At 27.8% G+C, this 17,820-nt stretch overlaps 1 protein-coding gene across 2 annotated transcripts in view; it reads left to right on the plus strand.

The window, feature by feature from the left end:
• Positions 1-208: 208 nt before the first annotated feature.
• Positions 209-17,820, plus strand: part of LOC100159443 (vesicular glutamate transporter 1) — a 92,838-nt gene continuing 75,226 nt past the window's right edge. The window contains exons 1-2 of one of the 2 annotated variants that reach the window (XM_001943897.5): positions 209-382; positions 4,627-4,742. In XM_001943897.5, coding sequence (XP_001943932.2) covers positions 4,678-4,742 — 65 coding nt within the window. In that variant the 5' untranslated portion in view covers positions 209-382; positions 4,627-4,677. Of the gene's footprint in view, positions 395-4,626; positions 4,743-17,820 lie in introns of both variants that reach the window. The other variant, XM_008190129.3, reaches the window with a different exon arrangement.

Below are 17,820 nucleotides of genomic sequence, written 5' to 3' on the forward strand. Positions count from 1 at the left end.
CGTGTAGCCATTTTCCGAGGCGCACCTGTCAGGTGCGTGAGGCACGACGACCCGGTGGGTGGACGACTCCCGCCGCGGGGGGACCCCGGGCCGTGGGCGAACTTTGGCCCACGTCATTGGTCGACCATCCGGCCCGTCAGCCAACCGCGAGCGACCCGACGGGCGCCGGCGCAATGCCGAGACCGCCCGTCCGACCCGGCTCATCGGCTTTCCCGGGGATTTTCCGCGTCCGCCCGGTTGTCCGCCGCTCGGCCGACGTTTCACCAATCGAACGGACATACGCACGCTTTTCCGCTGCCACCGCCACCGCCGTCGTCGTCGTCGTCGTCGTCGTCTTCGCCGTCGCCGTCGTCGCCGTCGTCGCTGCCGAGCCGCAGACATGGTACGTATAAATGTAGGTATAATATTATTACTATATTATGGTACCTACCTACCTATTTTTTTCAATAATAATGTATAAAATATGATACATATTATTTTTTCAAATCTTGTCGTTATATAATCTATTGCATGTATCGCGATAGTATAATATATATTGTATTTCACACATAACATTTGCGTGACCTGTGCTGCAGTTTCTGCAGGTCTATAATAGATATTATATTATGGCACTCGGGGTATATATTATACCTAAATTTATGTTATTATTTTATCGATCCAGTATAAATTGCCGAAAAAAAGTTCATTGCTCAAATAATGGGTGGTAGTTGGAAAATTTTTAAAACTATTCATTTAAAATATATTAGGTATAATAGTACATATTATATAATATGAATGGATTATATTCATTATTTCCAATACGTGTAGGGCCAGTGTTGGGTATGTTACTTTAATCGTTACGCAAATAAAATAGTATAGTTAAAATAATTATAATTTACTTTTCATTAAAAAATAAACAGAGCACAGGTCAAGTTTTGACAATTGTCAGTGAACAACCAACGTCAGAATAAAAATACCTAACAAATATAATATAGGTTTAATTCTAATAAGAAATCAAAAAAATTAAAACTATTTAAGAAAACTTAATTAAATGTACGTATAAAATATTATACCGAGCAAATATACTGCAGTTATAAATAAATATTGTCTACAAAACTGAGAATTTAATTGTAACGAGTTCAAATTTGAAAAAAATGTATAAGGTACCTCCTATCCATTAAATTGTATTACATTTTTAGTTGAATTTATTTTTTTTTTAATTTTTGATCACTTCAAAACAGCGTAACTCATCATATTATTTTATTTATTTCTGCTATTTACGACACATGAAAATTTTTCAAGGGTTATAATATTATAATAGGTATACAATTTATTAAAAAAATCAAATTTAGAAGTAATGAGTGCAACAGATAAACTTAGAATAAATTAAAATACAATTAGAAGAAAAGTCTCAGAATCAAATTAAAGTTTAATTACATAAATATAAACCTAACATATTATCCGTATTAAGGGTCATATTGACGTAGGTAGTATTCTATAATCTTTATGATTGGGATGATTGTGTCCATGAATATAGTTGTGTACTTGTATGGGTAGGTTTTCCGAATAGCTGGTGACTACAACTAGTGTTTTTGGAAGGAAATCAAGGAAAGGGGATCAGTCGTATTTCTATGAAATCCTTGCAGGAATAATACTTATATAAAAAGAAGTGCTTTATATTTTAGTTACTTGGAAAAATTTTACTGAAATTACATATCGTGTTGCTTTTATCACGTTATTATCCAACATTATATTAAATGCTTAGATATACGACTATACGAGTATATTCATAATAATACGTTACACGCAATTAATAGTATCTGTATCCAATTATATTTATAAAATAATACTGTACGTACCTATACCAATATACATATATGTACCTATATATAGTGTATATTATATACCTACTATTAAATGGTGGATGAACGAATAAACTGTCTTTAAATAATACCACACAATATTTACATTTTATTTTGTGGTCTAAATTACTTGGAGTAATCAGAGTTAACTATGATTGTTCATTTGAAAGCTGTACCTAGTGCTAAACACTAGCCTCCTCCCCAATAACCCTCTACTCAATGCGCATACGATGCATTTTATTATTTATAAAAGTATGTTTATTAATCAGCTAAGAGTCTTTGTTGCACTTCTTATAAGCGTACCTATACTGTGGGATTGTACTTGAATTTTTTTATTACTGCGTCCATAAAGTAACATCTCAATTACTGCTTCAGTTTCGTTTTGAGTAGATTGTAAGGTTTTGATTTATTTATGTAGTCCTATGGTATACAATAATAAAATTAATAATTTAAATAATGATAAATAATTATATCGATTTCAGACAAACCTGGATCGAAAAGCTAATCATTATCTTTACTTCTACCAAAAAACCTACTCGACCACAAAATATTTCGACTATATTAATACAATATTCGACTATCTGTTTTTCGTCCACATGACATTCGATCGCTTTTTTTCGATAACTAAACCTTCGACCAAATGACTTGCACCAGAAATATCCACTATTTTCACTAATGTAGTTATGTATACTGTATAAGCATCAATAAGCAGGAATAAATAAATAAATAAAATAACATTTATGTTGCATATTTTGTATAATAATTATAGGTAGGTATACCTATAGCTACTACCTATAGAACCTCTTATAATAGAATATTGTAAAAAATAATTTACATTATTCATTGAAAATCATAATTAATTCAATATTACATTTTTGTTTGATTTATAAAATTAAAAAAGTAGGAACATTTAATTGTATAAAGTATCTTATAATTTATTATAATTTATTTGTTTTTTAGAACAGAGTAGGTACCTATATTATAATATTATGTTTTTTAGCTCGTTCAGTTATTTTGATTTACTGTATATAACCACTGGAATTGAATCTGTGCCAAATATGGTTAATATCTTAATAGTAGGGGTTATTTTTCTTGTTTGGGGTTCCTACATTTTGTATGTAGACAATAAACGTGGTGTATTTCCATTGTACACAGAACTTTATTTAGCGAAAAAACTTGATGTATTGAACTTTAAAACACTTGCATACAAATTAAAAATGCGTGTTACATAATATTAGATGTGTTTGTGTCTTGCCCGAGGTCTTGTCTATATTTGTTGTTTACAATACATGCGCACAATTTTAATAAAATAGAGGTACCTATGTACTCCGTGCAAGAATTTTTTTATTTTATCAGTAAAAAGGCTAGAAGGTACTAAATTTAACATTTTAATTTATATAATTACATTCACGGATATTTTATAAAAACATATTTCTATTATTATTATTATTATTATATAACACAAAATTCAGTTTTAAACATTGTGTTATATTTTATTTAAATTAATAAAATTATCTACCAGAAACTATAATATTATGTACTAAATACTAATCATTGCAGATTTATTTATAATTATTTTAATTAAATATTATTTTTCCCATTAAACGATTCTTATATTAAAAGTGAACTGTATTGGAGTACATATTTTAAATAAACAGTTCTAAATAAATAATTAAACTACTAAATGTATAATATAAAATTATAATTATATTATTGAGTGATATAGACAATTATTAATAAACTGTTAAATTCAGTAATATACCTATCTATTATTTCAGTAAATTTGTTTCCATGTTTTTTCTTATTTAAATAATACAAATAATGTTTTTGCAGGTTTAATTTATAATTGTTAAATTATTCTAAAATATAATAATATAAAAAATAATGTATATAATTAATATAGAGTGGAGGAATCATCATATTGTTAATTATTGTTAACTATTGTTAACTATTATTCTTAATTATTTTACTTACTAATATTATTATTTAAAGCTTTAAATAATATGTTTCAAATTTACTTACAGTCGAATGCAAATGGTATTTTATGGATATTGTATATCTAATTTTTAAAATGTGCATAATTATTTGGAAAAAAAACATTTAAAAATTAAAATAATAACACATATAATAGGTATAGCATTTAAAAATGATTAATGACACCTTGAAAATTTACTTTAATTTAGACATAATTACATAAGTGATACAATCCTTTCAGTTATTACTTATTATAGTAGTAATACTATACTATAATATAATAGTATATTTTCTGGATTTTATAATACATTTTTAACACGTTAAGCGTCACGGTGTTTTTCACAAAATATGGCTATCCGCTATGAGACCCAATTCTGAGTCTCAACAAATTACCAAAAGTTGCTCCTCCGATTTAAAATCTACAGTGTTGCCACTTTCAGTATAGGTTTTACAAGTTTGCAAATATGATAATTCGTTTTATTTTAATCAATATTTGTTTAAATTGTCAAAACTGTATTTTAGTAAACCTATTAAAAATCCGTGATGGTGAGGACAAAGTTGGTGAGACCCAATTTTGAGTTTCATGGTGTTCAACATATTTTTTTTACCAATATGTGTATTTCAATTATACAATATAATTAATAGGTTAATTTATTGAATATTTAAATAAATAACATTATATAGACATTTAATTGTTTTATTTTTCGTTTTTAAAAGTTATACATTTATAGAATAATAAGTTATAGGTATATTGTGTATTAAAAAGCGTATACAAAATGTTTTAATTCTTATGAAAATTGAAATGTTATAGTATGGATAACATCATAATACCTACAAGCGGTACAGCCCAGAAAACATCGCTATGGCACCAACACTGCCAGAGTGGGCTAGCATTGTCAAGAACAAAGTTCTACGAATATTTCAGGGGTAAGTTTATTGTTTCAATTTATTAACGAAAAGTTTTCGTGCTAGCAATAAAACGCGGATACATATAATATATAAGGAAATCTAATGTAATGAATATCCTATAAGAAAGCTTTTATAAATTGAATTATTTAGGTATAGGTATAACAAACTCGCAACATAGACTTAAGAATAATGTAACGACGTAACGTGTTTTTTTACGGGCGATAAGGATCGTTGTCTTTAGTCGAAAGTCGTTTGCACTTTAAATATATTTCAGCTATAGCATTTACCTCAAGGTATTACGAAAAACAAATTTAAAATTATTTTTAAAAAAAGGTGGGTAAGTGGATGTCGCTCTGCTGTACAGTAGGTTACAAGTGGATCACTGTATAATGGATAGTATTAAATTTGAATTCAATGATATAATATTATCACTGTATAAGAAAAACAATTCTGAGCGGAGACAGTTTGTCAGTTTAGGTATTAGACATACCTATTATATAGGAATACTTATCTATAGTATTAAAAAAAAAAATGACCTATTATATGTATTTTATTATAATAATAGGTATCAATAATAAATTCCAAATTAATAATATCACAATATCCATTAGGTAACGCGTTATACATCAACAACAAACCGTAGTACTATCATAGATATATAATAGTATACTTTAGAAGTTTCAAGTAGGTATCCACAAATAATATTATACAATTACAACAAAATAACTAAAATAGTTATTCCAGGTTTTTTAATATGTAATTTCGTCCAAATTTGAACTTAAAATTTCTATAAAAATAAACTGTGCTTATGTATTTCTTAGAATTTTTGGTAACAGATTTAAGTATTTACGTGGAATATTGTTTTAAATTGTCAATCCTTAGATATAAAAGTTAAACATTTTATAAATTTTTAACTACAATATAATTAATCAATTTTAAATTTGATAAATTTTGTCAAAATTTCAACTTCAAATGCTTATAAAAAATAATTGTGCCTATGTATTTTTAATATTTTTCAACTGCTAGGTATTGCAACAATGTATCAGGAGCCTTGTATTCGTTTTTTACAGTTTTTGGCCCAATAGATAAAACTTTATTGTTATTTATAGAAAAAAAAACTAAAAAATTGAAAATTTACAATGTCCGTAAACAGCTCAAAAAGAGTCAAATTATTTTCAAAATTTTATCGTATATAGAAAATGCTAATATAAACATTCAGTGAAATTTTCAAAGTTTCTACAGTCACTCGTTTTTAATTACATCAAAATAAGATAATCGTTACGTAAGTAATTGAGTGAATATCAAATGTTGTAAAAATATGAATTCCAAACGCTCATAAAAATTTAATTTGAGTTTCTTATAGACATTTTTTTTTTGATAAAGGTAGATTATCCTATAAAAAACCTTGTATTACATTTTAAAATCTTAGTTCTAAAAAGAAAAATTTTTACGAATTATTAACTCAAAATAATTTGCTAATTTTCGTGATTTTTACATACTTTGTCAATTTTTGAACTTTAAATGCTAATTAAAAAAAGCAGATAAGTGGATGTCGTTCTGCTGTACAGTAGATTATAAGTGGGTCATTGTATAATGGTTATATTAAATTTGAATTCAATGATATAATATCATTGTATAAGAAAAACTGAGCGGAGACGGTTTGTCAGTCTGGATATTTTATATTGTTATTATTTATTTTATCATGTAGGTAATCAAGTTGAACTAATATTAAAATATTACAATTTTTTATTCGTTTCTAAGGTGATACACAAAGCGTTAGAAATTAAAATCCCATTTTTAGCGTTTTTTCGTAATTTTTCGGTGGTTTTTCCAGTGGCATTAAATAACTATTGAGAAAATCGAAAAATGACCTCTCTAAAGTACCATCTTGATCCAATTTTCTAAAATATAAGGTACTATATGTTGAAATCAAAACACTCCTTCTGGAAGAAATTTTGTATACAGGATATAAAAATAAAAATAAAAAAAAAATAAACACCATTGTAAAAACAATAGCTCCCTCACTCCACTCAGAATCTAAAAACTGTGACTAAGGATTTTTAATATTTTTCAAATGTCATTGTAACAATATAGTAGGAGCCTTGTATTAAATTTTCAGTATTTTTACTCAACAAATAACGTTTTATTGGCATTCATAGAAATAAAAACTAATTAAATTGGAAACTGAAATTGTCCGTAAACAGCTCAAAACAAATCAAAATATTTTGAAAAATTTATCATGTATAGAAAATGGAAATATAAACAACCAGATTTGCGTAAAAAATTCCCGTTTTTCCTTAATTTTTCTTTTGTTTTTCACGGCGCTTTTGAAAACTATTGGAAAAATTTTACTTTCGACCCCCCAAAGTACCAACTAGATTCACTTTCCTATCAGAAAAGGTATTGTTGAAGAAAATCCAAGCACTTTTACTGTCCTAAAAGGTGATGACAGACACAAAAAAAAAACCAAAAAAAAACACACATCATTGTAAAATCAATACATTCATCGTTCCACTCAGAATCTAAAATAAAGTTAGTTAAATTGTGATTTATAAAAATGTTAGTCAGTCTACTACATCTGTTTAAAACGCATGTTTATTTCATTATATTTAAAACGTCTGAGTCTTAGTTTCTTTATACTATATTCAAATAAACTTGTTTCTATATTTTATTATAAACTACATGAGTTGAACAAAAATACAGTGCTCTACAGATTAAAATATAGCAATAGCAATAATGGTGAACTACACACAAAAATGTATGATAAGAAAAATTTTGTGTTTTAATTGCCTGCAAAATGTGAGTTTACTACACTTAATGTTATAAATCTAATATTATAATATTGGTCACATTTGTATAAAATTGAGCTAATTTAAATGCACTCCAAATATTATTTAATTTTAGAAATAGCTCATATGATTTGGGTAGAAAAGTGAACGTTTAAAATTATTTTATTCATTGTTACTAGGTACCACATTGAAATTGAACTTTGTTATATTAACTAAATAAAACTATTTTATTATGAGAAACCCATTAAAAATATGATAATAACTACCATTATTGATAATATTATTGTTAGGTATACCTACCTACAAAGCAATAACATTACATTTCGTTATAAAATATAATAGGATAAAAAAATATACCTATATAGAAATTAATATTATCAATATTTATCATCTTAGAAGTTAAAAGGATATTAAATCATTTTTTTTGAAATCTTGGTGTTTTATTAGAATAATTTCAGAATATGATCGTATTATATGCGTGAAAAATAATTTTGAAAAACTAAAGAAGCAGTTGCAATTATTGCGTAAAAGTTTATATTAAAATCAATTATATTTACAATTGGAAGCCTCTAGAAATTTGGATTTTTAACCACTTATTTATTTAAACGTAATGTGCTTTGGGGATATTTGAAAATGTTTATATATAATAGCTTTCTAATTTTATTTAACACTCAGGGCATCTACTAATATTGCAATAATTAGACTATTTGGTGCTTACAACATTTGTTGTAAATTAATTCGTATAAATAAATTTTAAAAAGTGTGTATTGTAGTGTATAAAGAGTAATATTTTATTTCCACTATAATCCACCGAAACAGTGTACTGAGGAAAATTGCATTATCAGCGGAATGCAGCCATGTTCTCCCCTTGAGGCTTATTGCAATAAAACGAGGATTTCATATACGATTGTCCTGCACCCAAAAGTCAAGTAGTCATGTTATCAACACGCGCGAATACTGTAGGGTGGTATCGTCCGTGTGATTGATTTTATAGTTTTTCCAATAATAAAATATTGTTGGTTTGTTGGAAATATCCTTAGAGTACCTATACCTATACCTATACCTACCTATCGTTCTTAATAATTGACAACGGATGTGAGAGAATAATTTTTCATTTTTATTGAATTTATTTGAATTTTAAAATATATACATTTATAATAATATATTATTAACTATTTGTCATTGATGACATTATAATATTAATAATAAGCAGCTATGGAATGTGTATACTCTATGATTTTATCTGTAAGCCATTTTGTTCATATAAAACAATATAATTGATCGTTTTCGAATAATTTAATACAATTATTAAATAATATACATCCATACATTATATTATGTATGATAATAATAATAGACACGTACAATTCATCAATATTTAAGATGTACGCTGTACACCTATAATAATAATAAGTTTAGAAAAAATAATAATTTTTTTCTCTACAGATAGTGTAATAAAGTATTGCAGAACGCGACTTAATTGAACAAAAATAATTAAATAACATTTATAAAAATAAAATAAATATTATATAAAATGATGCTGTCCCCATAAAATATATACCATGTACACTTGCACCCCATTTATTACGACCCTAGCACTAACACACAAACACAATTCCATTATGTGCAATATAGGGAAATGATGTTTTTATAAAAATGACTATAAAAGTATAAATATTATGCAATACATTCAATATTGGCCCTATCTAGTTCGTTACTGCGTCGTTTCTCTCTTTATCGTTCACTCTATTAATGTCACAATTTTTATTTAACCGTCCAGCATAAAATTTAATATCGTGAATTTTGAACAGATTATTATATGTTGTATAACCAAAGTGTAAAACTACAAAAAAAAAAAATTTAAAAAATGAATTTCATGTTTTTTCTGCGCTTATTTTTGTTTTTATAATGTGAATCAATTTTCGACTTTGGAATCCTCGATTTCCAATGAATATAAAATTATAGGTAATATGTTTGGGAACGATTAATTATTTTACCTATCTATAAATTATTTATAATAATATTGAGTTTTATCGTTTCGCGTCGAAAAACCATATATAAGATTTCCTCTCACTGCTTATTTTTCAAGAAAACCGTTTATTATTATTATTATTATTATTATTGCCTTGTGTTTATAGAATAATGGTTTTTATTTCATTGTATTAATGAACGATCAATAGAAGACGGATATATTCTCCGAAACTCATATTTATTATACAGACCGTAATAATATTGTCAAAGCAATGTCCCTCAGCAGTCATTTATATAGCTGTGGCGGCGACGGAAAAGTCGTCTAGAAAAACAGCCCAGTCGTCCTACATATACACATTATTTGGAAAAAAGCTTTTATTTTTATCTTTGTAATCTGAGCCGGTCCCTTTTACTTTATAAGACAGTATCACTTGTTTTTAGACAACGAAAACGACGACAAAGACGTTATATAGTTTAAACACATTAACTTTAATCGGTTTTATACTTTAGTTGCGTTTATGTTCTCTATTTTCTAGATATTCGAATTTAATCAAAAATGAAAAACCTTCGTAAAAATATTACATATCTCGTCCTGTTTATAACCTGTATAAACATGTATACAATAATAATATAATCAGTGATATCCCATTGAGAACGGTCAATTTTGTTTACAACTGCCTATATAACTTGATTGAGCTCAGAAAAAATATTCTCGTTTTGTGCAACGTTGTCAATTTTTTGGTGGTCGTTCTATAAGTTAGTTTAAATGTTCGCGACTTAAGAAATAATCGTATATTTCGAGTATATGTTTCAACGCGTATCATACGTATTCATCATTTGTACGATTACTATATTTTGTTATCTCCGCATAATAATAATCACACATTGTTATATTATATTTTTGTGTTTTTTGAGATAAACTAGTACTCTGCGGTCCAACGTCAAATTGACTTTTTTCATGGTCAAATATACTTATATATGCATTTCTATGCAATAAAGGCAAAATATGTAAAATATAATTTTAAATATAACCTCCTTGTGTTATAAAACACATTAATTATTTTTTAATACATATCATTCATAATTTTCTGCGACCTTCCTAGACAAATTTTTAAAAAACTAGAAGTCCTCAATAATATTGGTCGAGTGATTGAAATTAAAAATAATATTACCTATGTAAATTAATTAATTCACAAAATGTTTTAAAACAGTTATTTTTTTATAATTTTTCTCGGCTGTTGGTAACGTAAATGTAGACTATAAATGATAATAAAAACAATGAATTTGTTTGCGTCTTTGAGTCGATTACTGTGAATATGTCTACATGCCAGATATATATAATATAGCTTTTGCTTTGATAAATTAATTACATTGTATGATACCTAAAAGATTTTTTTGCTGTTATTGTTTTTAAGCTTAAATAATTTTTTTTTTTTAATCGACACGTTTTTACTGAAAATACTGGCGCTACACCTCGGGACTTATTGTACTTTCGCGTGACGACACGCACGATTTAACCACGACACACTCATATAGTGACTGCTGTATACATCCTTCCCCGCCACTGCCGCGAAATCATTAATATAATATATGAAAAAAACCCTTTACATCGTCAATTACGTTTATTGCTTTTCCGTGGATGCTTTTAGCTGACGTCCATTAGTGTCTCGACAAACTTTTCATATCCACGCCATTAGTGTCATTCACTATAACTTTTATGTCATTTGACGTCGACATAAAAATACAAATGATATATTAATAATAATAATAATAATAATAATAACGGGAAAACACCGTTTAAGACAATATGTGATTCTAGAGTCCCAAAACGAATACACACGATTCGATGTGCATTTCCGTCAAAATTATATTTATGCGTTCGGATAATATTATAATATAATAGTGTGTCAAATGTATAATGTACCTATACCCATGTAGTTAGTAAAGAAAGTATAGAGTTTGTGTTTATATAAATCCTGCAGAGTATAATATTCACCAAGAATACGCTTACCTTTAATTTTATCATTATTTAATTGTAAATTCAATACATTCAGTTTATTTTGTATTTTATATACTTTTAAACATCATAGTATTTTGATTTACTAAGGTCTAAAATTTGTCAAGCAATTTGACAATTGTCACCTGCAGTGTGGTAGAATCTGGTTTATAGAGATTGATATACCAACGATGGTATGCATACCAGATTTTAAGTTTTAATCAAAATTTTACTAACGGCTAAGACTTTTTATTACGATGATATTATTCACCAAGCATATGCTCACCCCCATTTTTAGTTTAATAATGCATTTATTCAAATTCTGACTAATGAAAATATTAAGTATACCCAAAGACCTTTAATTTCAAATTCTTGAAATGTTTTGTACTACTTAAGAAGTGTCCTGTGATGATACAAACTTCTGCTTTTGAAATGAGAAATTGAGAACCCCGTTTTTACCGTAAATTATTAAGTGGATAATTTGTTTGAAAATCTTGATGTATTCCTAAATCGAAATTCAAACGACTATTTATCCTGTTATAAAAATGTTTATAAATAGGATAATATAGTCCTTAAAAATGGTTTTACAATAATATGAAGTAGATATAATATAATATCGGATCTAATTAGACTATAATATATAATAACGTATTTATTAGACTCAAGTCCTATTGGACCATTTTTACAAATTATTAATGTTGACAGATTAATATTAATCAATAAAGTTTTCAAATTACCATATCTTCCAAACCCATTATCATATTTAATAGTTAGTACCTACATATAGTCAAATAACTCAAAAACTACTCATTCGAATTTTAATTCACATACGTCAAAATGTTCAGAAAAGTTATCAGCTTGATAATTTACAGTAGAAAATGGTGGTTATCAATTGAAAACAGAAGCTTGTATATAGGACTCTTCTTAATCAGTACAAACAAATCTCAAGAATTTTTAAAATTTTAGAATCTGTACCTGTTTAAAAATTCCAATTTGAAGGAAAAAAGGAGGCGGACATGGCCAGGGAATCAACCTGTATAGTATAAATGTACCAATATTGAAAGAATGAGGAGGTGGTATATTGTAATTTTTTTTTCTACCCATGAGTACAATAAATCGTATAAATAAAGAAATAGTTAACAGTTTACAATACAATACAATAATATATAAGAGAAACAAACGACATTATATAAATATAAAAAGAGAAACGTATAGTAAGATTCAAAATATTCGTTCTTTAAAAATTCGTAGTTAATATTAATAATATTAATAAACAAATTAGATTAAAATAAAAATCATAATCTCTGAAATCATTTAAATGCGGACTCTTATTTAAGAAGTAATTAATTCTGCGAATAGCCATTTATAGACTACTTATTTCTCATTAATTAGACCTATATGAATATTTTTTTGTATAATGTTGGCATCTGATTAAATTAGGTAGAACCTAAATAGTCAACAAAAGATTGGCCAAAGGATTTTTTCGTATATTTTACTGGCAAATTATAGCCTATATGTTCTCTTAAGTGTCTGTTATTGTTATTGAGACTAATTAATTTTAGATTCTGAGCGGAGCGAGGAAGCTATTTTTGTTTTGACAATGGTGTTTATTATTTTTTTTTTTATATCCTGTATACAAAACTTCTTCCAGAAGGAGTGTTTCGATTTCAACATATAGTACCTTATGTTTTAGCAAATTGGATCAAGATGGTACTTTAGAGAGGTCATTTTTCGATTTTTTCAATAGTTATTTAATGCCACGAGAAAAACCACCAAAAAATTACGGAAAAACGCTAAAAATGGGATTTTAATTTCTAACGCTTTGTTTATCACCATAAAAACGAGTAAAAAATTATAATATTATAATATTAATTCAACTTACAGGATAAAATAAATAATAACAATATAAAATATCCAGACTGACCAACTGTCTCCGCTCAGAATCGTTTTTCTTATACAATTATATTATATCATTGAATTCAAGTCTAATACAATCCATTATACAATGACCAACTTGTAATCTACTGTACAGCAGAGTGACATCAATTTATTTTTTTATTGTAAATAAAATTGCAAACTTCTTGTATAGGTATCTTTTTGGAAGAACAACTAATTTTATGTAATTCACTTTTGTGTTTTTAAAACATTTTCATTTACACCTCCCCATACCAAAATATTGACAGATGGGCTGATAGAACGTAAAATAAATGGTTCGTAAAATGTCTACTGATAAAATATCTTTTAGTAAAATTAATTTGTGCAATGAGTATATCGAAGAGTCCCTACTAAATTATGGATATGGAAATTCCACCTTAAATTATTATCGAAATTAATACCCAGATAGCGAATTTTTGATACTTGATTAATTTGTTCACAGTTTTGCATATTGCATATAAATCGATTTTGGCAATTATGAATTATTAGAGGAAAGTTGTCATTGGTAATCTTATTTATTGATAACTTCATGCACATAGTTTTGTCTGAATTCATAGTTAACCCTGTTTACATGTGCATTTGTACGTTAAGTGTAGACCTTTCGTTGCTTTGAGGTATACCCCTTCCCAGCATTTATCCGAAAATAACAGACAGGTATCATCTGCGTAGGTTACTATTTTGCGATCAATGTTTAAATCACAAACTGTATTAATGTATAGTATGGACAAAATAGGACCTAGAACACTACCCTGTGGGACAGCATATTCGATATAACTTGTGTTGCTTATTACATCATTTAATTTTAATTCATCATATTGATACTTGGTAAAAAAAAAGGCACATTGTACTACGCGTATAATTATACGGTCGTCAATCGCGCTCAATAGGAGCTGGCGGTATGTATATTATAATATGCGCGTCGAGCGCTTTATAGTTAAAAAAGTTTCGCACCGTCAAACATTCGAAGGTCTTCTTTTTGTACCTACAGCTTAACAATACATATTATACACGTATAGTACAAAACGTGCGTAATGAAAAAAATAATTTATATAATATATATATATATATATAATACAACTTAACTCGCTTTTGTCGGGCGGCAAACTTCATTTAATTTATATGACGGTAAAAGGAGAAAGAGAATATATATATAAAAAAAAGTACAAATCGGTGCGGAAAGTAAGCGTAGGTGCCTCTATATATATGTGTACCACGGACGGCGGCGGAGACTTTTAATATCGGTCCGTGAAATGTAGGGTGGTGTTAACTCATCTAGAAATTCGAGATAACGTCCGCACAAAAGGTACAGCGGCGCGGTGGTGCGTAGAGCAATATACGATATATTATATTATATTATTATATTTATAGAAGTTACTGCAGTACTGCATAATATAGGTAAATACTTTTTGGATGTCACGCTATACATATTATACCTAGTAGTACATAGATACACGACCTCATGGCCACGTGTCGGCAACAAACGTATATAATATATAGCTCTGTTTGATAATAATAATGTTTACCATTATTTATATTATAATATTATACTGTATAATAATAATATAATATCGGTGAAACTGTTTTATAATACTGTATAATAATGTATAATAATGTATATTATTATAACACGATAATATAATTTTTTGACGCTTTTCGACGTTTAACCGACACACGTTCTATATATTGGCTATTATCCTACACGTGTATATTGGTCGGCGTCCCCATTCACGTTATAATAATAATAATTTCGCCGTCGTTTTAATGGATTTTAAAAATATCACGGTCGTATACGAAACACAAATTACATAGTCCCTACCTATATGTCTATAATATGGTCTGCTTACACTAGAAACTACCCTGTAAAACAAATTGACGTGTGTAGCGAGTATATACTGCAGTAACAATAATGACAATATATACAGACGAAATAAAAGGTAAAAAATATATTGCACCTATAATACGCGTATATGTTTATAGTAAAAATCTATACTGATATATAATATATTATATTAAAATATTTCATGTCTTAATTGTTACAAACAACTCTTGACGTACGTCACGTAGTCAATTCGAATATTAATTTACGAAAATTAAAAAGAGTTTTTGATACGAGTGACTGTAATTGCATTTTATCAATTATAGACGGAAATGTATAATTACGATATACCGATGTGTAAATCACTGTACACGAGTAATGTGGTAAATTATAGGTATTGAATAAATTCGACAGGTGGTAAATAATAAACACATAATTCTACCAAAATTATGATAATATGACGAACTTTATTTAGGTGAAAATAATAACCCTGCTATATTGATAAACAGCGCTAATGTATGCATTGAAAGAACGGAAAAACGCGGATCCGCGCGCCTTGTACCTATAATGTGTAAATTATTATAATGAAATCGTTTCGAATGCGTCGAACATCTTCCGAGAACAACAGCTCGAGATTATCGTAATGATTGAAATACGAAAAAACAAACGACTACCGACGCTTTTTATACCTCCGCTGTGCCAGGGCCGCACTGTCGAGGTTAATCTCGATAAGTGTGTAGAGCCCAAGTGCTCGCATTGAAAGTAAAAACAATATAAATCGCCGTTACACGCAAATCCTCGGCATTAGGGCCCGTCGCTTGAAAATTATATATATATATATGGAGCGTATACTCACGGGGATTCGATCGCCTTTATTGTCATTTATTTTCCCTGTTGCTCCGAGTAATTAAACGTTCCTGTTAAAGGATTCCACCGCTGCTGCTGTCGTAGCCGTTTCCCTGCAAGCCCTCTTTCGAGCCATTTAATAATATAATATATATATATATACATTTAACTTATCGGTACAATCTGTGAAATAGATTTCTGCAGTGGGGACGAAAAAAAAAAGAAACGGACAGAAAGAAAACCCTTTTATATAAGATTGACGCAACCTTTGTCTCGACGCCGCAAACCTTTGCCCACTGTACTCTTCGCGCCATCGTTGTTTAAAACTAATAAAAGCCAATAAACTCCCACGAGTTCACAAAAATAATATGACTACTCTTAAAGCAAGCAGATATCGAAGGTTCGATGATGTAATTTTGTCGATATTATTTTAATAACATAATAATACTAGTATTATATAATAACAATATATTATTATTATTATCTTAAACTTACGTTATTATCTAACAATTCAGATTTTAATGTCGAGTTTTGAAAATCATTTGTATGGTTCTTGGCAGATTATTCGTATTCTTAAGACTATAAAGTATAATATAAAAATAAGACCTTGAGAGTTATATTATAAATAAAAATAAAAATGTTATTATTTAGATCCTGCACGGAGTTGCCCATGACAAATTAATTAATGCCCGTTGATTTCCCCTTCTTAAACTCCGTTAAATGTAAACTGCACAGATTTTGAACACATTTATTTGGGTTGTTTGGACCAAACTTAAAATTCTAAATCTAAATTCTATCTATAATAACTATTTTATTTTTTTCAAACAATATGGCAACCTAATACATTCAACAAAAAAATATTCGTTTTTTGTTAGCCAACAAATCTCTGTGTGAGCTAATATTTTAAATATTGGCTTCGAGGTGCACATCCTTAGATATAGGATTAACACTATGTATCAAATTTCAGAATTATGTGCGATAGACCTGGTTTTTTGATCATTTATACACCACATATACACATTGTCTGTAATTAATCAATGTAAATTACCGCCTTTCAGAATTTTACAAAACATTACCTATACCTAACCTATGGCCATATTATAATAAAAATCAAGGCTGGGCATTAACGAGTTAAAAAGTTAAAGTTAAGTTAAAAAGTTAAGTTACTTTTAACTAAGTTACTTAACGAGTTACTTTTTTTTTAAGAAGTAACTTCTATCTTAACGAATTACTTTTTTTTTAAAGTAACTTATAACTTAACTCGTTAATTCATTTTATAATCACGTTAAATTATATACTTTTATAATTCATTTGATTATTAATATTTAGTTCATAGTTGGTAATAACAAAGTAAAATTTAAAAGTTTTACCATCACTTTAGAAAACTTTTAGGTAAAAAAATAAAATATACAAATAATTTAATTATTTTGTTGGATTTCATAATATATAAGTACTTACAACAAAATACATTTTTTTAAGATATAAAGACCTACATTATAATATTATGTTATTTGTAGATCTTTAACATGATGTGTAAATGGTGTAATTATAAGTTTTATATGAAAAAAAAAAGTAAATTATTTTTAACTAAGTTAAGTTACTTATTTTTTCCAACTAACTTGTAACTTTAACAAGTTAAATAAAAAAGGAAAGTAACTTTTAACTTTAAACTTAACTTACATTTTTCCAAATTAACTTAACTTGACGAGTTAAAAAAAATAGTTAACTTGCCCAGCCTTGATA

The sequence above is a fragment of the Acyrthosiphon pisum genome, chromosome A1 (assembly GCF_005508785.2).
Source record: "Acyrthosiphon pisum isolate AL4f chromosome A1, pea_aphid_22Mar2018_4r6ur, whole genome shotgun sequence".
NCBI lineage: Eukaryota > Metazoa > Arthropoda > Insecta > Hemiptera > Aphididae > Acyrthosiphon > Acyrthosiphon pisum.